This window comes from Amblyomma americanum, chromosome 2, assembly GCF_052857255.1.
Source record: "Amblyomma americanum isolate KBUSLIRL-KWMA chromosome 2, ASM5285725v1, whole genome shotgun sequence".
Classification (NCBI taxonomy): Eukaryota; Metazoa; Arthropoda; class Arachnida; order Ixodida; family Ixodidae; genus Amblyomma; species Amblyomma americanum.
Window position 1 is genome coordinate 81362578 of NC_135498.1, and position 15755 is coordinate 81378332.

The 15755-nt window shown below is 49.2% G+C and overlaps 1 protein-coding gene across 1 annotated transcript; it reads right to left on the minus strand.

Annotated features, from left to right (window-relative positions):
- Positions 1–1682: 1682 nt before the first annotated feature.
- On the minus strand, positions 1683–11947 carry LOC144121516 (uncharacterized). Its single transcript, XM_077654753.1, has 5 exons — positions 11442–11947; positions 9312–9547; positions 7794–7974; positions 3136–3261; positions 1683–2245 (listed from the first exon to the last, which is right to left on the minus strand). Exons 1-5 carry the CDS (start codon positions 11533–11535, stop codon positions 2121–2123), a joined length of 762 nt encoding a protein of 253 aa, XP_077510879.1. The 5' UTR covers positions 11536–11947; the 3' UTR covers positions 1683–2120.
- Positions 11948–15755: the final 3808 nt, after the last annotated feature.

Genomic DNA, 15755 nt, shown 5'->3' on the forward strand with positions numbered 1-15755 from the left:
AGAATTACGGTTATGCTTACGATACGTAACAAGAACCCAGCCGTTGTCGTGAGCTATAGACCGCTTATAATAAGCCAGAACGAAATCTGTACAAAAACTCTGCTTCTATTTTTTTTTTTGCAACGTATTCACTAGTCACACAGCCTCAGTGCGCGAGCAGCCACAATACATTGACAATTCATCACATACTTTGCCAAGCTTACAGGGCCAACATGACATTGTAGCTCGCATGACTAAACATCTTTTCCGACTAAAATGCCCATTTTGGAGATGATTGTTAGTCCTCGCTGTTAAACACAGTGTTTAAGGGATTTAGCTGTGGTACCAATGCCCCGATGAGAACATTTCGCTGAGTGATACACACTGTCTGAACACGTATAACAAAAATGCGAACAAGTGTACGCGTATGTACAAAACAATACCCGCCCGTAAAAAAATCGCGCTTCGGCACAAACTCGCGAATGACTTCAACGTTCTAACTGGCACCCAGGCTTGAGATTGTATAGATCGCACACTGGGTGAAGCTTGCAAGAGTGAATATTATATAAAAAAAAAAACAAAGGGGAAAGAAAAATGTCACGCCCTTGTCACAAGGTCCGCGAAAGGGGCAGTTGAAAGAGGCGTATTATGCTCGTTAGTCAGACGGAAGGCCACTGCTGTATGCAGTCTTTACGAAAAGCGACACCATGGAATGCCGGAAGTTTCACGTCTGAAAGCGATTTTTTTTTTGGCCGTCGCTTTCAAACCGAAGTAGTTTTTCGAGCTGCCTATTTTGCGGGCCGTACGACAGGGTTATCGAAACCACTCGGTCACAAATAAGAATATAAAAAAAGTGAAGCGCGGACTGCGCCAGAACAGGCCTTAACCCGGGGCCATGATTTGCAAGGATCATTTTCCCAGTTGTTTTATGTAACTGCCTACCACCGATCATTGCTGCATGTGATATCAGGACCGAAAACTAGCAAAGATTGTCACGTGCCTGCTCTAACATCCACGGCCAGGATCACCGATAAAAAAAATTCACAATGCAATCAATTCCTACAAAATACAACTCCTGCGCTTTCATCACGCGTCCCAGCTACAAATAACTTAACATAGAGCATGCAAATGAGACCAGACGACACGTGATTGGTTCACGTACCTATGACTGTTTTCTACCATGAGGTGAGTGGGACTCACACGACTATCCTGCCGTTGTTTCTCTTTACCGTTGAATACTCTATAAAAAGAGAAGCCTAATTTTCCGGGAGTAGGTGCATCATCACCGATGATGACCGGGCATGCTCCGGAAGTGATTCATCTGGGCTGAGTAATCGAGGAATGACAACGTGCGCAGGAGTAGACATCGCCCTCATTGTGTGAGTAGGAGGGAAATATTCGTGACTTCCTGTGAAGGCGACTGCGACGCCCCAGAAGATGCCGCAGTGAGTCACTCCCAAAGGAGTCATTCAATAGGATTCCCTTGTTGGAGGGTAAGGGACACACCTGCGATCATACCATGGTTTTCGCGTGAGTCATACAAGGTGGAGGTGGTCCCATTTTAGAACGCGAACGGCAAATGCTTCCTGTCATGCGGGTATGACGTAGACATCATTCACGACAAGCAACGAGCGTTATGACATCTTCGCTTGAAACCTGTCTCACACACCAATAGCAAGCGTAGTGGTTTTGGTCATCCCCCCCCCCCCTCACAGATCAAAGTGGGCCTCGTTTTCAATAAAATTAACTACAACTGTGTATATAGGAAACGCAAAGTGAAATCACGACCAGCATGATACTCTACCATTTCCGCCTGAGTACAGTGGCGAACAAGTATTCTATCTCACATATCTCACATAGACGAGTGTTGGGAACATTCACATCCTTGACTTGTATGTACACACACAGACGTTGCCTTCAACGAAACTGCCCCGCAGTGACTACTTCCGTCTCAAATCCAATTCGACAACTCGGCCGTCTTCGACACATTTCGCGGTCGTCTGCTCCAGCTGAAACCGTGACGACCCTATTGGTCCCCGGAAAACACGTCACGCGGGTGGGAACCAATGGTAAGGCGAACGGAAGTGACGTCAGCTGCCGAACGAGTCCCTCGAAGGCGGGTAGGCGAACGTCATGGCCCGTTACGCAGCGCGGTAGGCCCTGCGACGCTTGCAGACGAACACGACGACTCCGATGGCGATGATGACGAGTACCACGAGGACGGCGATGATGACGATTCCCGGGATGGACAGAACGGTGCTAGGAGCTGCGCAGAGCGAGACAAACAGAACACGTGTTAGAAACGTTTACGCCTTTAGGCAGGCAGCACCACGTCACTTTCTCGGAGCGTGCTGCTTCAAAGATCGTGTAACATCCTAGCCTTAGTGTGTGCACGCGGAACGACATGAACATCGTGTGGCTTCTTCAAAAGCCGTTCCAAATAAATATGTGAGTTTTCGAGGGCCACATTCGGCAAAGAGACCTTTTTCTGAGGTCTGCTGCTTTCGATAACAGATTTGACGGAGGAGTTGATTGATTTGTTTTGTAAAAACGAATAATGTCAACAGCGAGGCCCGCCGCGGTGGCTCAGTGGTTAGGGCCCTCGGCCACTGATCCGTAGTTCCCGGGTTCGAACCCGACCGCGGCGGCTGCGTTTTTATGGAGGAAAAACGCTAAGGCGTCCGTGTGCTGTGCCATGTCAGTGCACGTTAAAGATCCCCAGGTGGTCGAAATTATTCCGGAGCCCTCCACTACGGCACCTCCTCTTCCTTTCTTCATTCACTCCCTCCTTTATCCCTTCCCTTACAGCGCGGTTCGGGTGTCCAACGATATATGAGACAAAAGCAATTATTATTATTACAACAGCGAGGCCCAGCAAGGGGACTTGAGCTCACCGCTCAAAGGCACATTCTTTACCACAAGTCGCTATGTGCATGCACGTCCTGATGCTAAGCCGCTAACGGAGACCAAGATGCTGGGACTGTGGCCCCAGTGCTCGTCTGCTCTGAAAGCCTGCAGCCAGACACTGTTCCCTTTGTTGAGGATGTTGGGACTGCGCGATAGTCACGACGCCTAGCAAGGACTCTGCCAAGCTTCCTCCCGCCGTTGTTCACACTTTTCGCTGTCGACAGGTTTCCCACGTGGGGTGATACTCACAGCAGTTGGCGGCGCTCTCGTCGCTTCCGTCGCCGCAGTTGTCGATGCCGTCGCACCAAACCAGGGGCTCGAGGCAGGCACCATTGTCGCACTGGCGCCACTTCTCTGGGCACTCGGACTCGGATGCTGCGCAAGCGGAAAGGCAGTGATGTTGACGGGCTTATCGGACGGGGCAGCTTATGCTTACACTAAGTCTTCTGACAGATGTACTACAGTTGCTTGACAGCTAAAAGGCTGCGCAAGCATGCAGTGCGTACCAACTGCACCAAATGCATCAACTGTCAACTAAGTTAATGCACGAACTAGTCGCGCTTCGAAAATGGAGCCGCGACATCTCGAGAACACTGCCTTGACCTTTCTAGAAGTCAGGACGCCCCCTCCCTCAAGCATTTTGCAAACAAAAAGAAGGAAAAATTTTTGTTTCGGGAGCGAGAAGTCACCATCACGTATAATCTTAGCAATCACTTCTGGTATGCGGCATGTTCTGATCTCCCGTATCCTTGCTTGCTTTCTTAAGCAACCTTGCCATCAGGATGCTGTCCGAGTCAGTGACGTCAGCCCTAGGCTGACGTCACTGCATACCTGCACGGTCCGACCAGCGAAGCACTTGCGAAGCACTCCGCATAAGGCAGACTGACCAGGAACGGTTACACACCCGCGGCAACCTCTATCTGCTACGTGCTGTTTTAAGACGCAGGTCACGTTTGAGTACGCAGCCACGCTTCGTTCTATTTCCAGAGGCGACGCATACGCTGCCTAATCCCTCCCCCACTTTTCCGCTCTTCCCGACATCACATCGCGACTCGCGACAACTTCGCCTGTCTCGTGTATCCTATGTCGAACCTCGTTATAACGAAGCGGTTTATAATAAAATATTGGCTATAACGAAGGAATGATGACTCTCCTTGGAAGCTCGGTCAACACGGGCTATAAAGAAGCTACGGTTATAACGAAGTAATTCAACTGTACAGATAAAAATACATCGTCGTCCCAGCAGACCCGAGAAGGGGTAGGCGGTGCCCGCAAGTAAAGTGGCGTTCGCTGTTCGTACTACGGCCCCTAACGACAGACACGAAGCGTGCAGAGACGCACGCACGAACACCGACCAAGAAGCGAGGCAAAATACGCCCACACCACTCCCTTACTTGGCCGTTGAATCACCGCGCAGAAGCCGATGTCAGAATCCTTCGCGAGACGAGGCCGTGGCGGTTGCGCAATTGACAAGGCACACATACGCCCGTGTACACATATACACATGCGCACGCACGCACAGCTCTCGAGAACGCTGAAGCGTGTTGCGGGCTCTATGCGCGCGCGCTACAAGAAGACGCGGCAACCAGCGGGAGCGCAACAGCGCTTAATTTTAGTACGCCTCGTAGTACACGCGTGACTGGGCGGTGACGCCCTGCCGAAGCCGGTGCCCTTCGCCGAAGGTGGAAGACGCCTGCTTGGCCCACCGCCAGCCGTTCGTGTATAAGATGGTGACGGAGGCATCTTCGCATCGGGGATATGCCAGGGCCGCGCGGCAGAGACGGAGCCGCACCTTTAGAAACGGAAAGTGGCGGCGGTCGCTGCTGCAGCTGCTACCACTGCACGCGGTGACGAAAACTGCCGTCTCAATACTCCGCCCAGGAGGAGGCAGGAGATGTCTAAATCGCTTGTTAATGAATTTTTTTCTTCGTCATTCGCGGCAGCAAAAACGTTCCTCGAGCTGCTTGCTACATGCGTGCGCGCCGAGCAGGAACACTTCACTTGTACGAATTAGTTGAAGGGGTTCGCTTGTATCGTCAGGCGATTCCGCTCACGCGACGGCGAGGTCAGTTTACAGACCGTTTAGCTTTTGGTATATGAGCGCGACCGCTTTGGACACCTAAACCAAATCTTTGTCACTGCACCACCCAATAATTGTTGATATGGCAAATATAAAGACACCAGAAGTGGGATTTAAGCCGGCTACGCTTGGTTCTACTCGAGATTTGGCCTTTAATGGTCGGGTCATTAGGTCTACTTGTAACGCGACTGGCTATGCATTTCATAATATATGCCCACGAGCTCAAACGCATTGTAAACATATATGTAATTATTATGCTGTCATAAAAAAATTAACACTAACGGAACGGCTCCTTTCTTCCTTTTTCGTTCATGCGTGTCTAAAGTACTGAGGCTAATGCATTTCTTCCAGGTCTGAATCAACTCACCCGACAAGAGGACATGTCAAACGCTGCCTTCGCATAGTAGTTGCACCTAAAACTAGCGCACTACTCCTATTGCACATTAACTGGCTTTTGTCTCGCCTTACATCAGGAGGGACATTCATGCGCAGTAAAACCGAAGCAAGCTGTTCAAAAGCATTAAATGCCTATTCACTCCTATTCTCCCCGACCTGAGGCGTATACCTAGATATAGGACGAGAGTACGACAGCTGTACCAGCGAGCATATATGTTACTAAACGGGCATCCTAAAAAAAAAAAAAATCTCCACCCCCGTTGTCGTCATCCTGTCTTCGGGCGCTTGCATGCAGGGTGATGCCCCGCTTCGCTCGACGCTTATGCTAACGCATTTTTGTGCTTGTCTTACTCATTTCTTTAATTCCTTTTCTATACTTTGTGCCCTCGCCCGTGTTTACACGTTGGCCCGCTGTCAACCATTCCACCAGAGCTTGTAGCCTTGAATATTGCCAAGAGTACACGTGTAACTCTCACGCCTGTTGCCCACGCGACTTGCACAGCCCAGCCTAAGCGAGGCGCATGCGCACAAATTCTCCGGGGCGCCAGTGTTTACAGGTCTGCGTTGGAATAAAACCCACACGGTGACTCACGTGCACTCAGTGACACAGCGTTTTCAAAGGTGAAGGGGAAGCTTGAGCGGCAAAAATGCATTTATATAAATGCAAGCAACTCGAAGTGTGACTGCCACGTGGGCGCGCTGAGGCCGTATATAACGAAAAGGGGTAAACGGCGACGCAAGTGGGCAACTATTATACGACACGCGGATTCCAGCCTGGCAGCTGAACAGAGCTAAGCGAAACGCGAATTGTCCCTGTCACACAACGCGGCCAGGAAATTATTATTTTTATTTTGTCAGGATGGTTTATAATTAACAAAGCGAGGTCAACATTATGCTTGATCGTCAAAGCATAAAACACGTCACTAAGTCAGGAGGTAGGGTAAAAGAAAAATTGCAGATGTACAGTACTCACGGATTAAAATAGGACATTCGGAGCGCGTGGCCGTCGCTTCATGGAGCGCCGCCCGTAGACGCTCATGGAACCAAGGTGGTACATTGTGGTATGGCGCGAGAGGGAGAACATCTACAAAGCAGAATTGTTCCTTCCAGTAGCCAATGAGCCGGCCTGTGGTTTACCACATGCCTGCGTGGCACTGCAAGGCTAGCGCTCCGAATGTCCTATATTCAATCCGTGAGTACTGTACACCCTTGAACGCTGTGTGCCACTGCCGCAGCAATGGCCCATTCCGTCCGATTAACCGCAGGAGCCTCTTTACTTTATCGACGACATATCATCTTCCCTTTGAAGAACCACGTTGCGCATTCAAAAGAGACAAACACAGGAAAAGGCCGAGAAGACGGAAAGAGCGCAAACCATTGATGAGTTGATAGTTTGCGCTCTTTCCCTCTTCTTGGCATTTTCCTGTGTTTGTCTCTTTCGAATGCGCAACGTGGTTCTTCAAAGCAATGCACCAACTAGCCCAACAAGAAGTTCTTCTAAACTATCATCTTCCACGTCTTTCTTTTCTTCCAAGCTCGACTGTATAGCGTGGATAACACATCCTCCTACCTGTGCTGCAATGCATGCAGTACAGGCTTATAAATTACACGACCACCCCTTGTTTTTATCTCTAGGTAAGCCTAAACGTACACTGTCATCCACGTGATCTTTGCAGTTGGGACGAAAACTAGGGTGGAACGCAGCCGCCGCGGTCGGGTTCGAACCCGGGTACTCCGACTACTGATCCGGAGTACCCGGGTTCGAACCCGACCGCGGCGGCTGCGTTTTTATGGAGGAAAAACGCTAAGGCGCCCGTGTGCTGTGCGATGTCATGAGTGCACGTTAAAGATCCCCAGGTGGTCGAAATTATTCCGGAGCCCTCCACTACGGCACCTCTTTCTTCCTTTCTTCTTTCACTCCCTCCTTTATTCCTTCCCTTACGGCGCGGTTCAGGTGTCCAACGATATATGAGACAGATACTGCGCCATTTCCTCTCCCAAAAAAAACAATTATTATTATTAGCCCTAGAATGCATTTCGTACGTCATCATTTACCCGCCGTGGTGGCTCAGTGGTTAGGGTGCTCGACTACTGATCCGGAGTTCCCGGGTTCGAACCCGACCGCGGCGGCTGCGTTTTTATGGAGGAAAAACGCTAAGGCGCCCGTGTGCTGTGCGATGTCAGTGCACGTTAAAGATCCCCAGGTGGTAGAAATTATTCAGGAGCCCTCCACTACTGCACCTCTCTCTTCCTTCCTTCTTTCACTCCCTCCTTTATCCCTTCCCTTACGGCGCGGTTCAGGTGTCCAACGATATATGAGACAGATACTGCGCCATTTCCTTTCCCCAAAAACCAATTATTATTATTACGTCACCATTTCTGCGTCCAGAGGGAGAGAGAGAGAGAGAGCAGGCACACTATATACACTCACTCTTGTTGACGTACGCGGCGATGACGACGTTGAAGGAGGCCTTCTTGTCGGCCTCTCTGCTGGGCTCCGAGGACCACCAGATGGTGAAGCGGTCACCCTTGGTGCGCACCGCACTCGTCTTGGGGAAGCGGTCTCCGCACAGCCGCTTGCCGTTCATCTCGTCCTCTTCCAGGCCGTCGAACTGCACGCGCCCCCGAGCGACGGACACGCGTGTGAGCGGAGAGATACGGGTGCACGCAGTTTCCACGCTACGCAGCGTCGTCTCAAAAGTACGAGGCGCTGAGAGCTCCTGACGACACCGAACTGGGCCACCACGAACGGCCCCCACTCAACTTGCCTCATCTTCGCCAAAAAAAGAACGCGTTTAGTTTTCTGGCTGCCCACTCGACTGGTGAAAGTCCCGTCAGAAAACAGAAAAAGTTTTTGTCGCCAACGCATATTTTTTGTAGGGTTTAGGTCACAAACTTGTGACAACTGATTTTTTTTTAGCAGTGGAGTTGAAATCTGGGCCAGTAGCAACAATAGGATTTTATGCAGCATTTTGCTGTCCCTTGTGTGGCAGCAGAACTACAGAAAAACGCTACAGGAATTACAACGGTATTGCAGAAAAATACCACAATGCTTGAGAAAAATCTGCACGGAGATATTCCCTGTTTAAGTTGGTTATTGACTAATAGATTTTTACATGCCAAAGCAACGCCGCGGTCTAGCCTTGGGGTCAGCCGTATATAGTGAAGGGCTTCGAGTTAATTTTGACCACGTTTCTCTGGGCGATTTTACTGCAAAAGAGTTACGGTATACAGTCTACGCGTTGCGAATTTCAGTGCTCTATAGCTTCGGGCAAGGAGAGGAAGTGCGCATGCGTAGAGGCACTGGAGGAAACAGTGGTCGAGTGGAATCCCAGCTCCGTTCCGTAACCGGATAGGATTTCCGGTCTGCCGCAGTGAACAGCTTAAATCGATTATGCGGTTTCTTTTTTTTCGCACCGATGCTTTGGTTCCATCAACGCCAACTGCACATATTAAAGGTTGCCCTTAATTGGAGCTCCGCGAAATCCGGAGAAAATTTCCGTTGCCTTCTGGTTCTAATTTTCTAGAGTCGACTGTAAAAGCCTCTACCACGAAGTGGCTATATACTGCATAGCTTATACACACGGGTAAAAATTCATGAGAAAAATCGAAGCCCGTAATTTCTTCAGATTTCACCGCGCAACCCGGAACTGGAGTGGGCATCGCAGTGAACATATTTGGAGAGTGCGATTATTATTTCGCACGGGGATGCACTGAAATCCGAACTCGAATTCCGATTTCGGCATACTGTACGTTGATCGACACTGCACATGTGAAGGCGCGCTTATAAATGGGACCTCAAGACAGCGGGTTTCTATTTTTTGCCTTTCACGGCTCTTGTAGTGCGTATATAGAGCTATGTTAAACCCTGTGTATGGCAACAGGGTTCCTGTGCACGTGCATACTATACGTATATTGCAAGACGCCCTGAACAAGGGAGTCGACGTACCCAGATGAAGTTGACGCAGGAGTTTGTGGGTCCCCGCGGGATGTCGATGGAGACGGGCGTGACGAGGAAGCCGTAGGATTCGTTTACCGTGCGGAAGCTCAGGCCCGCCCGGCATCCCCGTTCGTCGAGCCGCTCCTGAAGCGGAGACTTGAGCTTGAAGGAGATGGACTGCGCCTCGGTGCGGGCCTGGTACCGGTCGGGGGTGTTGGACGGGGAGCAGTGGTCCTCCATGTAGTCTGCCATGCGTAGTAGGGTGCAGTGCGGTACAATGAGATGATGATGATGAACAAATAGCGCGGGCAAGGTACACGTTGTGGAAGGCGGAATCGTACCTAATAAACATACCTACACGCAAGTGTGTACAGAAGAAGTCACTGCAGTGTTTGATAGCGAACTTTTAAACCACTTCTTGATGTGCTCAGCTTGGACCATACCTTTGCCACATCTTCGAATTCAAGCGGCCACTTGCTATGTTCACTGGATCCGCGTTCAGCTTATAATTAGCCAGTTTAATTCCTCCTTAATTTTATTTGATTCGGTAACTGTCGCTGGAGGACTGAGAAATTCAAATGTAGTCTATATCTAACTTCCATCAACATTATCATATAACGGTAAAACAGAGAGAACAACAACAACGGTTAAACAGAGAGACAGAGCCTGAACTGAGGCGTAGAAAAGTCCGCGCTGGGCGGATGCAAGATGTGCGCTTTAAATATTTACCATCATCGCTATGGAGTGACTGCCAGTAGCTAATTGCGCATGCTCACAGCAGTGAAAAACATATGACACGTGAAAGAAACCCCAGACACTTAGCTACCTCGAGTGGTGAAAAAAAAAAAGAAACAGTTGATGCCCCGAAAATTTGGAATGGTGGTAAAAGTATCGCTATTATTCTGGCTAACTTGTGAATTACACTACACCTCTAGTTAAGCTACGTATCTGACTTTTAAAAAATTACCGTATTTTAAAAATGCTTTCGCATCTCAGTTTTATTTTCTCTTTGATGCACTAATTCCTAACTCATAGCGTCTGCCGTACTTCGTGTAATATCGTTCTACGCTGTGTTTCCCACGCAGTATTATATCTAATGCTGTCTACGCAGATACTTCGTCCCTACGTTCTCTCCATGCAGGGAAAGCTTGCAGGTAATTCTCGTATTGATCGAACCACCAGCCATGGGAACTATACGTATACAGGTACAGTCAGGCAGGAATGAAACGCAAACAACGTCTGTGAACAAAAAATTGTTTTACCTGTGTATTTTGAGCTGCAGTCTACAGCTAGCCTGATCCATATTCTATGATAAAGGGTCTTTCGGGGTATATGTTCATAAAATCGGTTGTAAAGGAATATCTCACTACAAAATTAAAAAGTGTGGCATATACAGGTTCTTGTCTGATTTTGGTCAGACTGCACAAGTGATAGTTGTACATATTCGTAGTTTCGAGAATGATGCTTCGTGACACGATAAAAAAAAGAACCAAAGTAGATGGCGCGCTCCGCGCCTGCATGTTCCGAGTAAGCTAACTTGTCCTGGAGATCCATATGGACTCAAAGCCTTCCTGTTTTGCGGCGCCTCCTGGTAGAAACACACTACAAACGGTAGCTCCCGAAACCGAGGTCCAAAGCGCGCTCATTTCACAATATCAAGATAAACGATCACTGGACTATACAGTTATGCTCGAAATAGCTGATTTCACAGCAACCTGCTCAGAAACGGCTCTCTGGGGCCCAAACTGAACCGACTGGAAGAAAGTTATCTTTCGGTAAGCACCACTTCCCATAAAAAGCCTTGCAAAAAGCATTATACAATCAAAACTCGTTATAACGAAACGGTTTACAACTAAATAATGGATATAACGAATGAATGACGATTCTCCTCGGAAGCTCGGTCAACACGGGCTATAACGAAGCTACGGCGATAACGAAGTAATCGCCGGGCCCTTTCAACTTCGCTATAAAGAGGTTTGACTGTATATGTACTCCACAGAATGACATTTGATTTTTCTGCCGACCACTCACTACATCTGCACATCTCTTGATTAGGTTTCCCTGTAGAGGCATAATAGCGAAATACCGCTTAGAACAATTTCTTTCACTATAACATGAGCAGTAAAAACGCGAACTTACAGTCAGTGTACGGAGTGATCTCCACCGCCGCGGCCAAGAGCACACAGCTGGCCGCAGCCACCAGCCTGAAGAGAGCGCACGCAGAAGTCTTCATGATGCTTACACACAAAGTTGGACGACGTACAAATATCGGCACGGCGATGGCGACTGCAGTTGATGCACTAAAAAGGAGCACGTTCTGCGGTCTTCGAGACGGGCGCACACCAAGTCCTCACAGCCGAGCACGCCGAGTATCTGACTGCCAAAGACGCTGGAGCACGCTACTTTATAATAAAGCTCGAACCTGCGTTGAACGAGAGTGAATCGTCCACCAAACGCGCGCGAGGAGGTGCGACGACGTGTGAGTAAACCGTACGCGTAAGAACCGCCCTCGCCTAGGAAAAAAACGAGAAAAGAAAAAAAATTAAGGAAGCTATAGTAGCGAGTGGAGGGTGAGTGTGAGCCGGCGAGAATGAACAACACCTATATCGCCGTCGTCTGCAGCGAAGAATTAGTAATTATCGTCTGCTACGGAGAATGGACGACGCACGAGCGGTAGGTGAGAGAGAGAGACTGTTCATCCGCTGCCTAGGAAAAGGGAGAGAGGGAAACGGACAAAGCGCGCCCTGCGATTGGAATTTGTTTCTTTATTCTTGTTTCTCTCTCAAAACGGGCGAGAGAGTGGCGCACTCCCAAAGCCGGCGCGATGTCGCAACGCCACCGACCTCTCCCAGCGTCTGGCAGCTCGCGTAGGTGTTTGCCGGACGGCGATAAGGTGAGGAGAGGAAGGGCACACCTTGAGTCACCCCCGGCAGGCGTACATTCGCTCTTTGACTCAAAGAGCGGAGTGTGTGCGCGCGTGCGTGCGCGCGTGTGTGAGTGGCGCAGTCGACAGGATATAGGAGAGAGGCCGGGGCTTCCTCGCCGCGGTTTTCCTTCGCGTTAAGGCGCAGCTGCTGGTCTGTTGTCACCACAGGCGCGTGGAGAATCGAAAGGCATCGCGATTACGCATTGGGGAGAGTCAACCTGTGCGCGTGTTGCCGAGGCCGGCCGGCCGGACGCGGCGCGCTCCGGAACGCGCCTGCTACTGCTGACTTCCGAAAAAGATACGGCGCGCTCGCTGGCTCGTTGTCTTGCTGTACAGAAGACAACGGAGTCGCCCATCACGTGCGGCCATGTTTGTTTGCTGTGGAAATAAACTGCAAGCCTGGGAAAAGCCCAAGACGAGGCGCGTTGCAAGGGCCGGTGAACTCACCACGGCCCCGTGTTAGGAGACCGTTACTAGTGGGTGTCGGAGCGTAAGCGACATATGCGGTTTTTGCCCAAGCGCCGTAAAACACAGGACTGACTCGCGGAAAGAAATAGTTTTAGAGTCGGCTCCACATTCTGAGCATGTAACGTAACGTTAAGGGGCTGCTTGAAGTTGGGTTAATTAATTGGTGTTCACTCATGACAACACATCATACGGCAGGCCTTGCGCTGGGACAAGAAGAGATTTTGCAGCAGAAGACTATTAGCGACTGTTTGCTTCTATTTAATACGTCGTCTGTGAGGAAGTGCTCATGCAAAAAAAAAGTATTTAACATGGCGTGCAATTGCTTGCTCCCCATATATGGATAAGGAACTGTACAAAAATCAAGAAGTGCCTTTGCTGTCTTTTGCTCCTTCACAAACCTGCGCCAACTTTGAAGATAGAATTTCAGAGCACAATTGCTGCGGCATGAGATGGCACTTGTATGATGCTCTCCTTCGGTCTCTCTTCCACATCAAATGCTTCCAAGGTTCGTACAGTGTTCAGATGAACGGTTCATGACAATATTAGTGATGTCTGGGAGACAATAAATATAATTATGGAATGGATGTTACCAACATATTTCGCCTGCAGCGTAAAATAATGCAAATAGACGACAACAAGAATGAATCGCGAAAACTGGTGGACACCTCCTATGTCGCGCCGAATTAAGCTTCCCATATGACAGGCGTCGTATGTGGGAGCCAAGTATTACCTCTTCAGACAGTGAATGCAGTTCAGCCTTTATTTACAGTTGGTTTCCGCAGAATGAAAGCATACCCATTTCTCTTGGTTTCCAGGAAAGAATAAATTTCCCAACAAATGTGCCAGTGCAGTGAAAAGAAGTCGACGAGGGGTCCAGTTAGCTCACGCCAAGAAGGTTTTATAAAGTATTAACCGTGGTACTGAATTAACGACCCTGTCCATGTAAGCACACGACCACCTCTGAACTATGCGATCCACGTAGTGTGGGCTGACAACCCTGGCTTATACAAATACGCCTAACAGTGGCAATAAAAAGCAATAAGTACATCTTTTCCTTCCTTCCACGGCGAATAAAATGCGTGTATGGCCCTTGAACCAGAGAACTAAGGTAACGCGCATGAGTGAGTGAGTAAGCGTTTATTGAAGAGGATGGCGGATGGAGCGCACATGGGTGTGCCCTCAGTCCAGAGCTCCTGAGGCTTCTGCCGACCTTCTGGCGATGAGAAGGGGCGCTTCCTGGTCGTCGAGGCGTGCGCTGGTCAGCTTCGCCTCCTACGTCTCCTGGGCCGCGTTACGCGGCTTTAGATGGTGGGTTTTTTGGGGACATGTCCATGTGATGTGTGTTCGGGCTGGGGTGCCGCCGCACCATGGACAATTGTCTTCGTAAAGTGTTGGGTGTAGGCGGTGTAGTGTAGGTTCAGATAGGTGTTTGAAGACATAGTAGGAGACAGGAGTCTTCAGAGTAGAGGGAGAGATGAGGGAGAGAGCAGAGTCATGAATGAATCGAAAATAAAAGAAAAACAAACTAACTACATCTCCAATGACACAGTCGTAATATGCGCCCTGCGGAAGATTAGTCCGAAGCGAATTACTATTATTATTTTCACTGTTTACAACTTCGCTGAGTGCAAGTGCATTCTGGACTGTGCCGCGTATGCAGATAAGTGGCCTTTTTGAAATTAACCACTCGGAACGCTGCCGACACAGTCAAGTTGCAACATAGCTACGCCTAGAATGGTAAACAATAATAAGAATTATGGCCAGTTCGCGTAGTTAAAATGAAAATGAAAATTGGTTTTTCAGGAAAGGAAATGGAGCAGTGTAAGACTGGCCTTCGGCTTTGGAACCTTCAGAGGCTGACGCTTAACGAAGATGACGACGAGAAGCGCCGAACGCTCCGTCCCTCGTGCGTGCTCTCGACTTACCGCTGCCTCTGGTCTGTGCTTGGACTGTACCGCTGGTTGTTCGCGACGCTGTGCTTTGCAAGACGTTCCTTATTACAGCAGTAATTGTCTGACATACGTCCGTGGACACCCGAACCGCGCCGAAAAAGAAGGGACTGAGAGAAAAAGGAATAAAAAAAATTGTGGTTTCAATCCACGCTGTGAAGGTGGCTAGACAGCGAAGCTATGCTGTTTGCATTCAATTTTCAGCCTGGCGTTTTTTGGTTACGACAACGACACGAAAACGCAACCGTAATCTTTACCGGGATTCAGGTGTCCGCCGATATGTGAGACAGATACTGCGCCATTTCCTTTCCTCAAAAAACCAATTTTCCAATTTTTAATCTACCGAGGAATTCCCGGGTTCGAACCCGATCGCGGCGGCTGCGTTTTTATGGAGGAAAAACGCTAAGGCGCCCGTGTGCTGTGCGATGTCAGTGCACGTTAAAGATCCCCAGGTGGTCGAAATTATTCCGGAGCCCTCCACTACGGACCTATTCGTTCCTATCTTCTTTCACTCCCTCCTTTATCCCTTCCCTTACGGCGCGGTTCAGGTGTCCAACGATATATGAGACAGATACTGCGCCATTTCCATTCCACCAAAAACCAATTATTATTATTATCTTTCACTCCCTCCTTTATCCCTTCCCTTACGGCGCGGTTCAGGTGTCCAATGATATATGAGACAGATACTGCGCCATTTCCTTTCCCCAAAAACCAATTATATATATATATATATATATATATATATATATATATATATATAAACACGCGTGGAGAGGGAACGTGTTTCGCATTGTTTGCAGGCGCCGTTATCATACATTTTGCGGTTTGCACGTCACACGAGGGCTTCGAATGACGTCAACCCCTTTCGAAGCAGCTGCGAACGCAATGCTTACCGGAATGCGTAGTTGTAATTGTCGGCACAGCGCGTCGGAACTATTCGTTCGCTTACGGCGCGGTTTGGGTGTCCACCAAGATATGTGAGACAGGCGTCATTTCCTTTCTTTAAAACCAATTTTCTGCAATGAAGAAGACAACAGTGCGCCACCATCGACGGCGATGAAGAGGTTCGGCCAGCCTCGGCGACCGGCTGCCGCGCGCGTTGGAGAGCTC

What these genes read in the sequence shown, in the direction of transcription:
- LOC144121516 (XM_077654753.1), bottom strand. Translation starts at nt 11,535, where the DNA reads ATGAAGACTTCTGCGTGCGCTCTCTTCAGGCTGGTGGCTGCGGCCAGC. An exon ending in CCTGCGTCAACTTCATCTGG is followed by an intron (nt 7,975 to 9,311) that starts GTACGTCGACTC and finishes GGGCGCGTGCAG; the next exon opens with TTCGACGGCCTGGAAGAGGA. An exon ending in CGAGAGCGCCGCCAACTGCT is followed by an intron (nt 2,246 to 3,135) that starts GTGAGTATCACC and finishes CGCTCTGCGCAG; the next exon opens with CTCCTAGCACCGTTCTGTCC.